General features: G+C 36.3%; 2 protein-coding genes across 2 annotated transcripts; one reads left to right on the plus strand and one right to left on the minus strand.

Moving 5' to 3' along the window:
• The first annotated feature begins 317 nt into the window (after positions 1 to 317).
• LOC111383333 lies at positions 318 to 1,408 on the plus strand. The gene has a single exon (XM_023007423.1). The coding sequence runs from the start codon at positions 542 to 544 to the stop codon at positions 1,406 to 1,408; it is 867 nt and encodes a 288-aa protein (XP_022863191.1). The 5' UTR covers positions 318 to 541.
• A 4,297-nt stretch (positions 1,409 to 5,705) lies between these two features.
• LOC111383342 (zeaxanthin epoxidase, chloroplastic) lies at positions 5,706 to 12,510 on the minus strand. The gene is made up of 16 exons (XM_023007437.1): positions 11,810 to 12,510; positions 10,220 to 10,382; positions 10,020 to 10,094; positions 9,553 to 9,653; positions 9,321 to 9,436; positions 8,660 to 8,871; positions 8,304 to 8,395; positions 7,867 to 7,981; positions 7,653 to 7,756; positions 7,273 to 7,318; positions 7,080 to 7,144; positions 6,889 to 6,975; positions 6,656 to 6,710; positions 6,474 to 6,562; positions 6,257 to 6,344; positions 5,706 to 6,168 (listed from the first exon to the last, which is right to left on the minus strand). The coding sequence occupies exons 1-16, from the start codon at positions 12,316 to 12,318 to the stop codon at positions 6,085 to 6,087; spliced, it is 2,001 nt and encodes a 666-aa protein (XP_022863205.1). The 5' UTR covers positions 12,319 to 12,510; the 3' UTR covers positions 5,706 to 6,084.
• Positions 12,511 to 14,074: the final 1,564 nt, after the last annotated feature.

Consider the following 14,074-nt stretch of genomic DNA (forward strand, 5'->3'; position numbering starts at 1 on the left):
AGCAATATAACTCATTCAACCTTTTTCCCTATTTGTAGCACATCACTAAAAAGACACCCAACAAATCAATGTTTTGGAAGTTAATTTCCATTTTAATTCACTCGAGTTCCACATCTACTTGCAATTTTAAGAGTACCGTTGAACCCTCTTCATAATAATTAGCTGATTTAGACTTAATTAGTAAAATATTACTCGGTGTTCAACTTAATCTGTTACTGCCATTAATTCTGTCAAAATAAATAATGAAACGGACGGGGAAAAAGGAGATAATTTTATATTATTCAAGAAAATCTGGAAGTGGGCCCCAGCTCCACTACTTTGTTATAAATTCCTCTGGTGTCTTCCTTTCTCCCTATTTGCACTTCTTCAGTATCAGCGAATCACTCCATTTTCAACTTTGACACTTTCTCTCACTAAAATCCACACACACAAAGGAGCTATTTTTCTGTGTGAATTTTCCGGCAAAGTTACACATCAAGAACGGAAAGAAAGAAATTCTTTTCCTTTTCATTTTCCCCATATATAAAGTACAAGAACGAGAATGGTAGATGTGGACCGGAGGATGACCGGTTTAAACCCGGCACATATTGCCGGCCTACGCCGCCTTTCCGCCAGAGCTGCCGCTTCCGCTCCCTCCACCCCACTTCCGCCGCGCAGCAGCCTCCTCTCATTTAGTTCTTTAGCGGATAAAGTCATCAGCCATCTCAAGACTTCGGGTATCCAGGTCCGGTCGGGTTTATCCGAAGTGGAGTTTGCATTAGCAGAGGCGGAGTTTGGGTTCGCCTTCCCGCCGGACCTCAAAGCTGTGCTTTCAGCTGGTTTGCCTTTAGGGCCTGGCTTCCCTGACTGGCGCTCGTCAGGTTCAGCTCGCCTGCAACTTCGTGCCTCCATTGATCTACCAATTGCCTCCATTACTTTTCACATAGCACGGAATGCTTTGTGGTCCAAGTCATGGGGTCCGAGGCCATCTGATCCGGAAAAGGCCCTTAAAATAGCCCGAAACGCCCTCAAACGGGCCCCTCTTCTTATACCCGTTTTCAACCATTGTTACATTCCTTGCAATCCATGTTTAGCTGGAAACCCTATATTCTATGTCGACGAAAACAGAATTTTCTGTTGCGGGTTTGATTTATCAGACTTTTTCGACCGCGAATCTTCACTGTTTCAAGGTCCAGAAATGAATATCCTCTCCAAGCAACGTTCCATGAGTGAAAAATCAGCCGGTTCATCGACAAATTTTTCCAGAAGAAGTCTGGATACAGTTTTTGGCGGAAAAACACCAAGATGGGTGGAGTTCTGGAGCGACGCCGCCATAGATCGCCGTCGGAGGAACTCAAATTCATCATCCTCATCTTCATCATCACCAGAAAGGTACTTCGAAATGCCAAGATCGAAGATCCCCAATTGAATCAGTAGTGGTCGCACGTGTACTTCTTTTTGAGGGAAAAAAGACGTTAGGTGGGGTCCCAAAATGGGGCCCTGAGAGCTTGGTGCGCTGGGACGTGTGACAGTGCCAATTGCTTTCGAGGTAAGCGCACGACACGGCGTCGTTTGTATATAAATCTCTCAGGCATCGGTAGGCGAAAATTGGCAAATTGAATGCATAGAGTTAACGTTGTGTTTGGTTGGAACAAAATTGAAAGAAAAGGGGGACCGTTTTTGGTGTTCTACTTTAGGTTCTCAAATCCAAGTTTCATAATTTTGAATCATAGGCCTGTAAATAATGTTTCGTAGTCATTGCATCTCATTTTTTCGAACTTTTAACAAAGATTTTCGAGTACTTGATTATGGCTCTACATAGATTCTATGTTTGAGCTTTCTGAGTCTTGATGGGAGAACTCGACTAAGTTATAACTTCACATTTATATAAAGTAAAATATGAAAATCTACCATCCATCCAAAAAGGCTTCTCGTTCAAGTTGAGAACTGAATTTATTCGGCGGAAACGAAAGAAAAAGGAAAATGGATGGAATCTCTTCTTTTAAGAAGACAGACAACTGAGAGAGACGTTGTGTTTTTGCTTGGGAATTTGTAATATTGATAAAAGGATGATTGACACCTGACACCCTAAACTTCTTCCCAGTTTAGCTTTTGAGAGACAAAACAACGAGGTGCTCATTTTTGTTTTCAAGATTTTAGTCTTTGAATCTGAAAGCAATGCACTTCTATTTACGGTTTCTATGGAATAACTCCTCCTCGAAAAAGAAAGTACCGTTTGTCCACCGTTCCATTAAATTATATTTTATTTTTTTCTCTCATATTTTCAATCACATAATCTTTCATAAAATGATATTAAACCCAAAAAATGGGGGCCAAAAATGAAGTCATCTTGAATCAGTTTGTTCTAAAAAAAAAAATTTAATTAAATAAAATTCTTTTAAGAAATTATTTAAATAACTTTTTAATTTCAAAAGCAGTTTTGTTTATTATTATTATTTAACATGTGGAGTTTATTATTATTATTATATGTTCACAAACTGGCTTTGCTTGCTGTACACTCGTGTAAGCAAGTTGTACACCCTCATCACATGAAGAAGCCCCACGATTAACATGAGGCCCCCTCATGTGAGAGAAGTGTAAGTTTGTAAAGCAAAAATTATTGTACAAGCAGATTTACTCTCACAAACTTTTACAGTATTGACTGTATTTCTAATTTGTACTCAAACTTCAATATGTATGTCCAAATCAAGTTCAAACTTGAAAATATTCAAATCGATCATGTTTGAATTTATTTTATTTTTTAATTTGCGATGAATCAAAAATTTAGATGTGTAACTTTTATTTCCGGCTCTCGATACAATTCTTAGAGAAGAAAGCAAAGAAGTGGGGGCCGCTAGAAGCATCCAAGTTCAAAAGTCATTGGTACTTTCGTTTTCTTGCTGGATTACAACATAACGAGGAGCTTTTTCAAAAAAGAGGCAGGTAAATTCTCTAGCAGTAAAAGGGATTATAAGTTGAAGACTAGTAATCATTTGTGAATCTAATCTTTGTACCCCATTTTTTGACGTTATAATTATAATTCTAGCCAAACGGTCCCTCCTTTTCCAGGCGTGATCATATTTTTCCAGAGTTTGCATCTTATTGCTTAAGAGGGAAGCCTATGAAAAAGAGATTTTGCATTCAACACATCTCTACAGTTATGATTATCAATGTTATAATATCTCATTCAAACATTGATTCGAGAAAAATAAACTCAGTCCAAGGACACAGGGAGCGGAGCAGAGCAGACCAACTTGTATCGGTTCAGTATAAAAAAAGAGGGTTGTTTCACGTATAGAAAGATTTTTTAGAGACTACTTACAGAATACACACAGCATGGGGTGGGTGGATTATTTTTTGGATTATTTTACTTACATGGGATCCACTCCCCATGTGAGTATCTGGAATTCTTCTATCATAGAAAATTATGTATTTTCCATAAAAATAAAAATAAATAAATAAATAAACTTTGTCCCCTTGACTTCCCCCCTACTAGATTCGAAGAGTGAAATGGTTGTCCAAATCGAACAAGTTTGGGTTTTATAAAATTGATTATTATCAATAAATTTAAAATATTATGCCGCCATACACTATAAGTGTATAGCGTGTTTGGTGCGCCTACCACATCTTCATGCGTATATTGTCAAAAGGAAATGTGTTCTTCTGAGTCAAGTTTAGAGTTTATTTTTATCATAGACTAGAGTTTCATCTTAAAAGATAAATCTTATTGAGAGAATTAGTTTTCAATAGTCTATAAGTACGTATTCAGACAATGAATGTGAAATTTGATCTCATGAATTTTAACCCCTTTCAAATGGAATAAAATAAATTAACTTTGAATATTTTTCAAAGCAATAATTAAAGAAAATAAAATTACTATGACTCTGTTATTAGCAGAAGAGAATCAAATCAAATCAAATAGAGACCAATGAAGACTTCAAAAACAATGACCTAAATTTTAGGAATATTAGATGCTTTTTCGAAGATTGACCAAATTATGATCAATTGCTCCTACGGTCACTTCATCTTAACCGACCGACCATGCACATACCATCATACATATGATATAAGGGTGTGTTTGACTATACTTATTTTTAATAAAAAATATCAATTTTTTATTCAAACTTTTACTCTGAATGTTTGATTGTTATTTTTTTCATTGAAAATATTTTTCAATTTTTGAAAATATGCGTAATTTTCCTTATTTTTAAGGAAAACAAAGAAATTTTTTTTTCTAAATGATATTTTCCATGTCAATTAAACACATTCTAAGGGGGTGTTTGATACGCATTTTTATGTAAAATTATATTTTTAAATAGTAAATTGATGTGAAATATGTGGTTGAAAAATAAGAAAAAAAATTTGATTTACGTGTAATATTATTTTAATAAAAAATGTGTGGTTGAAAATAAGAGAGAAAAAAATGTATTTTAAAAAAAATGACTTCCAAACGGGGCCTAAGTGTTTTTAAATTGTTGAATTTATTTTTCTTGAATTAAAATATGAGTTGTGTTATGTGAAAGAAAATAAAGATAAAAAGTATACACAAAATTCAAATTAATTAAAAGACCATTTTATTACTAAGTTTTCTCCTCCGATCATGTGAATTAATTCAAATATTTATTACACCCGTTAAAAATGTCGAAGAATTTGAGATTCAACAAAACTCATTGTAACTTCCTAATTTCAAGAGCATACAAATTTGATTTAACCCCGTTCGAACCCATTAAATTAAAAAAAAATTTGCTCTTAGTTTTAATCACACAATTTTTTTAAAAATAATATTACACGTAAAGCGAACACTTTTCTTCTTTTTCAACTACTCATTCTCCGATAAAATATTATTCCACATATTTTAATTTGAAAAAATAGGGCCAAACGGGAACTTATTCTCTAAGACAACGCCGTGGTGTAATACTCAATTGTGACAATAGAAATGTATGCATACAAGTGACATATATGAATATTATTCGATCGAGTCAATAGAGTCTAGACTCTCACTTCAAACAAACAGTGGCGAAGCTAGCACCTGCAAGTCATGACAACCGTATGTGCTAGCTCAATCAGAATTTTTTCCCTCATACATTGGACGACCTCTCGACGGACGCTCGAGTGACTATCAAATGGATCCGCCCTAGCTCAAATGAATTCTTGGATCCGTCACTACAAACAAGTCTCATGTTTAATGGTCTTCACAACAAGTAGTGCCATAACAGTTGAATCTATTGTGGTGGTCATAGATGGTACATTAATGGATTTTTGTCCATTGTCTACCACCAGGTTGGTGTCGCACCTGGCAGTGGCCTCACCTGTCCTTGAAGGGTGTGGTCCTGTTAGTTAATTGTCAGGCAATGCAATGAAAAACATTTGCCCGGCATGGGCTGAGTTAAATTCTGTGTGGTGGATTGGGGGTTCGTTTCAAGTTTAAGAAATTATTGATGGTGACTATACCTTTGCATTAAAAATGGGGACGACGACTTACTGTGCAAAACTGTAACCGTTTGTTTTGATGTTGTAGGGCCGCGTACCCCATCCCTATATTCAATAATATATGATGTAAATTTCATTAAAATAGAACACCCTTTTTGAGTTTCCAAAACATTTTCGAAGAGTTTTTGTTTCGAAAACGTTTCTGAAACCAAATGCTTGCATCTTAAAAGTTTAAGTGCATCATATCTGCAATTACTACAAGATTCAATAGGCAGCTAGAAAATCAAACCTCCCAATAAAAGAAATTTTGTCGACGGTAAAAAAGGACAGACAGATGCACGAGGGTGGAACAAATTTTCTTCACAACGCTATGCTTGGTGTGCGCTCTTGTGTACACCAAGTTTAACAGCCTCCTCACATGTGAGAGGCCTCCACTGAATATTTTATTCGTGGGCTCCCCTCATCTGAGGGAGCTTGTACACTTGGAATAACCCTCCTTCACATCTATGTGCATACATATCCTATCAATAATTACATTCTCATAGCTGAAATTTAGCTATATATCTTTTACGAAACTCGAGTTCATATCCTGCACTCAACAAAATGTAGCAGTTTTGCTGTCGAGTATAAATGCTGTACAATTCAATTGTTAACTTAATTCATTGAGTATAATCTTCATAAAGTCTGTAGAACTTCATTATTTGTCTTCGCGTTCACACTCTTTGGTGGAAACTTCATTGCCTTTACACGAAAAGCTGCCTGAAGAATGAACGGAAAACGAGTTACATGCGCATAAACACTTATATTTCATGCAAGCAACAAATGTGGAAAAGAGAAGAAAATTAACCTTTTTATCAGAACCAAATTCTATTACATCGGATGGATGAAAACGAACAAGGATGTTGGGAGACGCCCTATATCGCCTGCCCTCGTTGCTGCCCCCAAAAAAAAAAAAAAAAAGAGATGAAGATCTTTATGAACCAATGGCAACAATCATAATCATATTATTTGAACGAGTGGAATAGAAAACTGTCTTTTGCAAGTATTATCTTCTCATTGCTTACTCAATGATCCAGGTGCCATGTTCGCTTCTTAAGTCAGTTACAAAAAATGCTCCATCTTTGTAGCTTATCCGAGCATGCATTTTAGAAACCTGCAATAACGTGAACCCTTTTTATTAAGAGAGAAATATGGAAAGAAACTTCAAGAAATATACATAGAAACCACACGCAATTAGTATTGTCACCTGAGGGGATGATATAGCTACTGATACTCCAGGGAAGTTTGGATGTGACACGCTCCTAAGATCAGAAATGTGCTGGTGTTAGCAACAACAGAGTTATCGTGCTTTAAACACATAAAGAAATATTTTGGGGCTGTAATTAACTTCGAGCTCCTTGGTGAAAATGGTTTAACGATATCTGCCTTCATATCACATAAATAAGTGAAAATATACAATTTACAAAGCCGTAGGCATACCCGATTATGCATGGTTTCTTCTCGTCTCTGCTTAAGAAGATTGTTTCAGATGCAGCAGTTGAGTTTCCCACAGGAAACAGAAACCAGCTATAAATGACCAACAAGCGAATAATTTAGCTTCTTGAACAAAAGTAGATGACTAAAAAACATGAGGAAAACAATGACATAAATTTAACACATGCCATACTTACTCTGCATTAAGAGAGCGCTCCAGAGCATCATCATCTGCAAACCATCTTCGTAATTGATCACTAGCCTAAAAAAATTAGAGAACATAAAATCAACACTCCAATAATGAACCATTTTTTCACCCAATCGAGGAACATACAGTAAAATTAACTTCCGAGTCTGCTGACTGTGTGTTTAGTTTCTTAAGGTACATACTTTGTCTGAGAGTCTGCACCGCAACGATCTTCCTTCAAGTTTTGAGCTGCAAAAGGTAGTCTTTTACTTCATGTACAGTAAACTAATACATTTCACATGAAAAATAAGCTTATATTGCTATGGAGATTTTCTGTATGAAACATAGTAAAGCTAACTGTCCAACCTCTCAAATTCATTCTACCAAGTATCAAAATATATCAGGATGTGGAAGGGCTCATTTTGGAACAAGTAGTTACTTTAAGGAGAATTGGTCAGTTTTTAACTGTGAATCACTGTTTCATAATTGTTGTTTGCAATGGAAATGCAATTGAGGGCAGATGATTAAAAGTCAGATATCATCTGATAGAGATAATGGTGAAAGAAGAGTCCTCAAATCTCACCCGTTACCTCCAAGAACCCAATTTAGCATTAAAGGCATACCGACGTCGATAAAGACTCTCCCACCAACTCTTCCAGGATGGGGTATCCTAAACTTTGTCAAGAACTACATAAATAAACAATAGGCTGCAATCAAACTCTAGGAAACCCTTGTGCCAAACTGAAATTATTTCAAGTCATTCCAAATTTGTAATCCGAATTGGCAAATATCATTACCGATAATGGACCAAGTCCCACACCCAGATATGCCTTGTATGTTGAAGCCATAATTGCAGCCATCCTTGCTAATCCATGAATAATTGCAACTCGTAGCTTTCGAGCACTCTCATACCTGAATCAATAAACCCAAAGATAAAGAACCATGGAATGGGATCAATCGTGAACCATTCTACTATGTTCATTACTTCTGAGAGAGAGCTCCATCGTATGGTTTGTGCTAGAAATGGTATGGCAGAAAGATATGATATGCCTGTCAACTCAAATCTCCAATATATCTTTTGCCTTCATAGCAATTGTAAGTCAAGAAAGCTTATTTCATAAGAAACCCTCATAAATCCTCCAGATTTTGAATAATTAATTACTTTTAAAACCCCAAAGTCGACTTTTATAAAGTTTCCCTAGACAGCAATAGCAGCCAGCAAATCATGTTTTACCTCTTTAAAGAAGAGACTACATCAATAGGGGTTTTTGAATCCACACTTTTCCTCCAAGCTTTGTCCAGCTCCAGTGCCAATTGATAGCCATCCTATAACACGAAGAAAATGAATTCAATATGACTTCAAGTTCAGAGCTAGAAATAGTGATAAATATAACTAAGTTAAAAAAGTAATTAGCCGTTATAAATACAAGGTATATTTTTTGAACACAGAGTTGCAAAAGGGAGAGAGAACTACTATGACATACAAGTGCAAGCATAAGAAATGCAAGCTTCAATGTCTAATTTATAGCATTGATTGACAAATACCAAAAAGAAAAAGGATGGCAAAACTAAAATGGCTAAATTGTTTACCTCAATGGCCATGCATCCCCCTTGACCCAAGTTGGGCTGCATAGCATGGACTGAATCTCCAAGCAAGGTTACACGACCCTTTCCCCAAGAAAAGATTGGTGTCCTATCATATATGTCACGTCGAAGAATTGCATCTTCATCTGTGGTTAGCAATAGATCTATGACGTTATCACACCAACCTTCAAATAATTTAAGCAACCTCTCCTTTTTGCCTGAAATTGAAGGTGGAACAAGAAAGTTATGATAAATAATTCCGAGGCAAGTTAAACTTCGATGGAATTTTCTTTCACGTATCTGTCTTTTTGTACTTCTATTCACAGTTAAAACTCTTAGAGAAAAAGGAACTGTCACTTAAAAAACAATACTCTTTTAGTCCAAATACAAAATAATAAATAATAAAATAATAAAAAAACAGCAAAAGTGTCTCTCCACGTGAAAACAAGTAAAAGAAATTATGTTCATCCACTATATAAACCAGCATTACTTTTCCCAAAAGGTTTCGGAAAGATAATTTTGTCATCTTTTCAGTCAATGAAATGTCATGTGAGATTCAGCACCAGAGAGTTTGGTGAATTATGCCTTAGAGGGATTTGCAACTGTTACATTGGCTTCGTCTATTGGTCTTAAATTGGCAAGAGAAAAGCATTAAAAGAGTAACTACCCCGAGGAACATCTACACCACCAGCAGGTTCATTGTGAAATGCATACCACTGCATCTTTCCTCCACCCACATCAGAAGAAACAAAGTACTGTTTATGGCCCAAAAATACTCGGTACCTTTAAAAGAAATAGAGAAATATGAGCCTCTTTCACTGAATATATATAGCCTAAATCGATAGGCACAGATATAATAGGGAAAAATAAGATGCAACGTGTCAATCATATATTCTTACCCAACAGTCTCAATATCGGCAGGAACAAAATCTGCAATTCCAGTGTAACAAGTGTAGCCCGAGTATATAGCTTCAGTTGGTCCAAACAAATTTCTCCTCACCTTTGTTAAACTCATCATCGGGAATGTCAGAGTTAGAGACACGCAAATTGAAAAGCAAACATATGGTCTAGATATGCCATAATTGCACGTGTTTTTGTCCTTATTCATCCAACACCAGCAGATTTCCAATGAAGAAATTTTAACCAGGATATTCCAGCGACGAAAAGGGAAATATTTATAGCCAGATATTTACAGTTATATCTTTCAGTAAATATCTGCAACTAGAGTACCGCAATTCATCCACAAAGACAAGTATCAGAATTATCATCATTTTTGTTTGAATAGCAAATAAATTCTTTATTCTTCCTATTCTCATTAAAGGATACAATAATACACATGAAGAAAAAGAAAAAGAGAGATATCTACCTTAGACCATATTCCATCAGCACCAACTAGAAGATCGCCTTCATAACGCTCTCCACTCTCAAGTATTACAGTAACCTGAAATTGCAGAATGCAGAGTGCGAAGGTGAAAGAACAAGGTTTACAGAAATAAGCGTAATGTAATCCACGGCTACCTTAATTCTTTTATAGGAGGGAAAAGAAGAGTTCTGTGATAAAACTACCTTTTGACCATCATCCTCGAAGTCTACCACATTGCTTTCATTCATGATGATATCTTCTCCAACTGCACAAGCAAGGATTTGTTGCAATGTCATGCGGCTAATGACTCTAGTGACCGGAAGTCCCCGTTCTGATGCAGGACTGAATGTATCAAACTTTATGTACCTGATGATCAACTAGTTAATCATTTTAAGCAACTGAATCATAGTTTCTTATACAGGGTACAGTGTGTACTGTACACTATCCGACATAATATTTTCATTACAGCCTAATTTAAGTTCATGTACACTGGCCCTCCATACAAAGCCGAGAATTGATCAATGAAACTAAATCAGATTGCTCTACCATGTACCAAAAATAAAGGAAAACAGAGAAAACACAAATGAAAAAATTGACACGCTTTACCTAAACAAGAACAATAAGATGATAGAGGTAATCCTATGACTATATATAGAACGATAATTTCCAACAGAAGCTCGTTACCTTTTCTGGTCAGTGCTATGTGTATGCATACAAGAGTCAAATTATAGATGCATGCATATATAATGGATCTGGGCAAGCAAGAAGGACCACAACTTAGGATGTAGGACAGAGAAGCAAAGCTGACAATGTTAGAGAAAGAATTCAGAGGTTTCATAAAGAACATAAGAAGCTTATGTGGGAAAAATGCAATTTCACAATATTAAGACCACGCCTTGTTCTAAACCACATTCATTTCCTCTTTTTTTTTTTTAAATTAAAGCCTCAATGGCAGAGTTACTGATATAATATGTTTTGTCATATCTCTTCTAGTTCTAGGATATCAGTTTTTTTACAAGTGATGATTATTGCTCTCCTGTGAAACCCCACTGGATGTTAAAATTGCATGCAATGATTATGACGTCAAAATCTTCCGTCCATTTCCATACAAAATTTCATGTGCTTCTACTAAATGATATTGATCACTATCGCCCTTTGGCCCAAATCAGGACTTTAACTACTTAGGAAGACCAAGGTGGTGATCGGCATATTTTACCTTCAGTTATTAGCCCAAGTGAGCTCCATGAAATTGCCTATCACCACCACATCATAGCTAGCATAATTAAAATTACATATTGATTGATGAAGGGATTGGATTGATGAAGGGATTGAATCATGTGGCTTGCATAATTTTATCTACCGTCTATATTTCTACGATTTAACGCCACAAAAATCTTAGCTGGCACATGCTCAGCATGGCCAGAAAGAGGAAATGATTAGTAAAACATGTCACCAATAACTATCCTTTCTGAGTCAAAATTCATCATATCCTCAGACTGAAGTCTTAATTATGCAAAAAATCCTAGATATTTCATACAAGCAATTTCAATCACTCAAAACTCATTACTGAAACTTAAATCAATCTAGCTTATTCGTGACTTGTGTTCGGAGAATAAATGTAAATAAATAATATGTCCCGTGCATGAAAAAGTGAAGCCCCTACTTGGGGGATATTTGAAGAAGTGCCGTCTAATACTAATTGTCTTATTTTAGAGGTAGGTATAGGTCCATATTAAAAGTGCCATGCCATCAATTAGCTGAGGCTTTCTTTAACAAAATATTAACTAACTTACCATCTGCCAGAAATACCATCAACCAAGCCATTAATCCGGTCACCGGTGATGCAGCCGGCACTCATAACTTCTTCAGCCACATCTACGTCAACCGCTTCTAAAGTAGCCAATGCATTGCTCTGTATCTGAATTGGACCCCTATACTGTCCCTCCCCTCTGATTGCACTCAAGTCCTTCTCAAACACAACCACATCAAATCCCTTCTTCTTCGCCGCCAATGCAAAAACCAGCCCCCCAATCCCACCACCCGCCACCAGAATCCTCAGCTTCCTTTCCAGTGACCTTGAATTTGTATGGGTTTCAGCCGGTTCCACTTTTGGAACTTGATCCAGTGTGGCCTTCACTTTTTTCAGTTTCTTGATTTTCCCATTTTCCTGGCTTCTTGAATAGAATTTGTTGTGCAAAGAATCATAAAGTTGTGCTGGAAAATCCTTGGATATGCCCAGAAGAGTTCTTGAAAACACAGCTGCTGATATATTTACTGGAGCATAGAGCACAGATGAAATCATTTCAATAATGAAAAATACAATCTTCGAAGAATTATTGCAGCAAAGAATGAATAGACAACAAATGTGAAGCAAAAAATAAAATGGACTCTGCTCCTATCCCATTGCTCTCATGTTGGAGTTGGTCCGTTAGGTCGTGACATTGACAACGGTGGTGGTGGGGTCAAAGCAATTGGGAGCCAATCATAAGACAAGAGGCTGCAACGATGACACAGATTCCATTGCCATATGGCACGCTGCAGTGGCTTATCTGCATTCTCAGCACTCTAAAGATCTATTTATAAAAAAAAAAAGGTTGAACCTCAACATTGAAGACCCGTATCACCCCGCCCTTAGAGCTTTGTGAAAGAGGTAAATCACGAGATGTATCCCAGTAGATCAAGGATCAAAAGCTGTTTGTACACTGCGCCTACAAGGAGTCCAATTCTATGTCTCAGGAATCGAACCCCCACATTACGGCTGCCAGCAAAGTGTGAGATAACCTCACTCCTATCCTTGCACCACTGGACTATGCCCCGAGGGGCACTATTTATGTACAATGGATCATGTTGTGGATGGTTTTTAGCAATCACTGACCTTTCCAATTTTTATAGACTTTACTTTAATTTATGTCAATTAAGATTCCTAATTTTTCTAAAATATGCAGTTGGAGTCCAAATGGAAACCATCTATTTGAGCGTTAGTTCACCAATAGTCAAAAGATTGATAGAATTTTGACCAATTTTAAAAGGTTAAAATAGTGAAATTTTATTTTATATAATAAAATAAAACAATAAAATAAAAAATTTAAAAACCAAAGCCCTATTAAAAGGTCAACTTCCTCATCCCTACCCAATCGCATCCTCATTGCCAATACCACCGCCTAAATCGTTGGACCTACATATAACCAGAAAGCCTTCATTCCCCTCTACACATCCTATCCAACCATGATCCCTAACTCCACCAGATGCCACTGGAATGAAATTTACTATTTGTACATTAATTTTTGACACTTTAGTTAATACTTGCATTGTTGTCAAGTGTTAATTTGAAGAAAAAACTGTTTGAAATTTAAAATATCCAATGCAAAGTGTAAATTAAAGTGTATACTATATTGTACATGTAGCAATGTTCTTGACATAACCACCCAAAACCCCCAACTCACGAACTTAAAAAATTATTGGCAACTCCTCATCCGATCACACCCACCATTGCGGACAGTCATCGATCGGTTTTCACAATCTAGGCATCCAATTTGATGATGGTATTTCAACAAAAATGGGACAAACAATCGATGCACTTTGCACTTTTTTTTATCTCTCGTTTTCTTCTTCACTTTAGACCACCATTTTTTGTGAAATTGGTTTCTCTTTTCATGAGTTTCTGTAGTGTTTGTGCCTGATGGTGAGATGAGGAAATGTGAGTATGGCAGTGTAAATAGGTGTCAAGATGGTGGTTGGGTGATGACGATTTTTTGGTGGTTTTGGTGTGTGGATTCTATGGTGATGGTGTTAAGACTTAGACGTGGTATTTGTAGTGATGGCAAAAAAATCGATCCCACCCTGCCTCAACGAGGTCTCGCCCTGAACAGATTAGAGAGGTAGGGTGGGGCAAGGATGCCCCACCTTGAACTCGTCCCGTAAAGGGAAAAAAGAAAAAAGATTAAAAATAATTTTATTTCTAAACAATTCGATATTAAAAATTCATTTTTGAATTTGTATTTTATTATCTAATGATGACATAATTCGAAAATTTGAAAATGTAAAAAAAAAAAAAATAA

The sequence above is a fragment of the Olea europaea genome, unplaced genomic scaffold, assembly GCF_002742605.1.
Source record: "Olea europaea var. sylvestris unplaced genomic scaffold, O_europaea_v1 scaffold2661, whole genome shotgun sequence".
NCBI classification, from domain to species: domain Eukaryota; kingdom Viridiplantae; phylum Streptophyta; class Magnoliopsida; order Lamiales; family Oleaceae; genus Olea; species Olea europaea.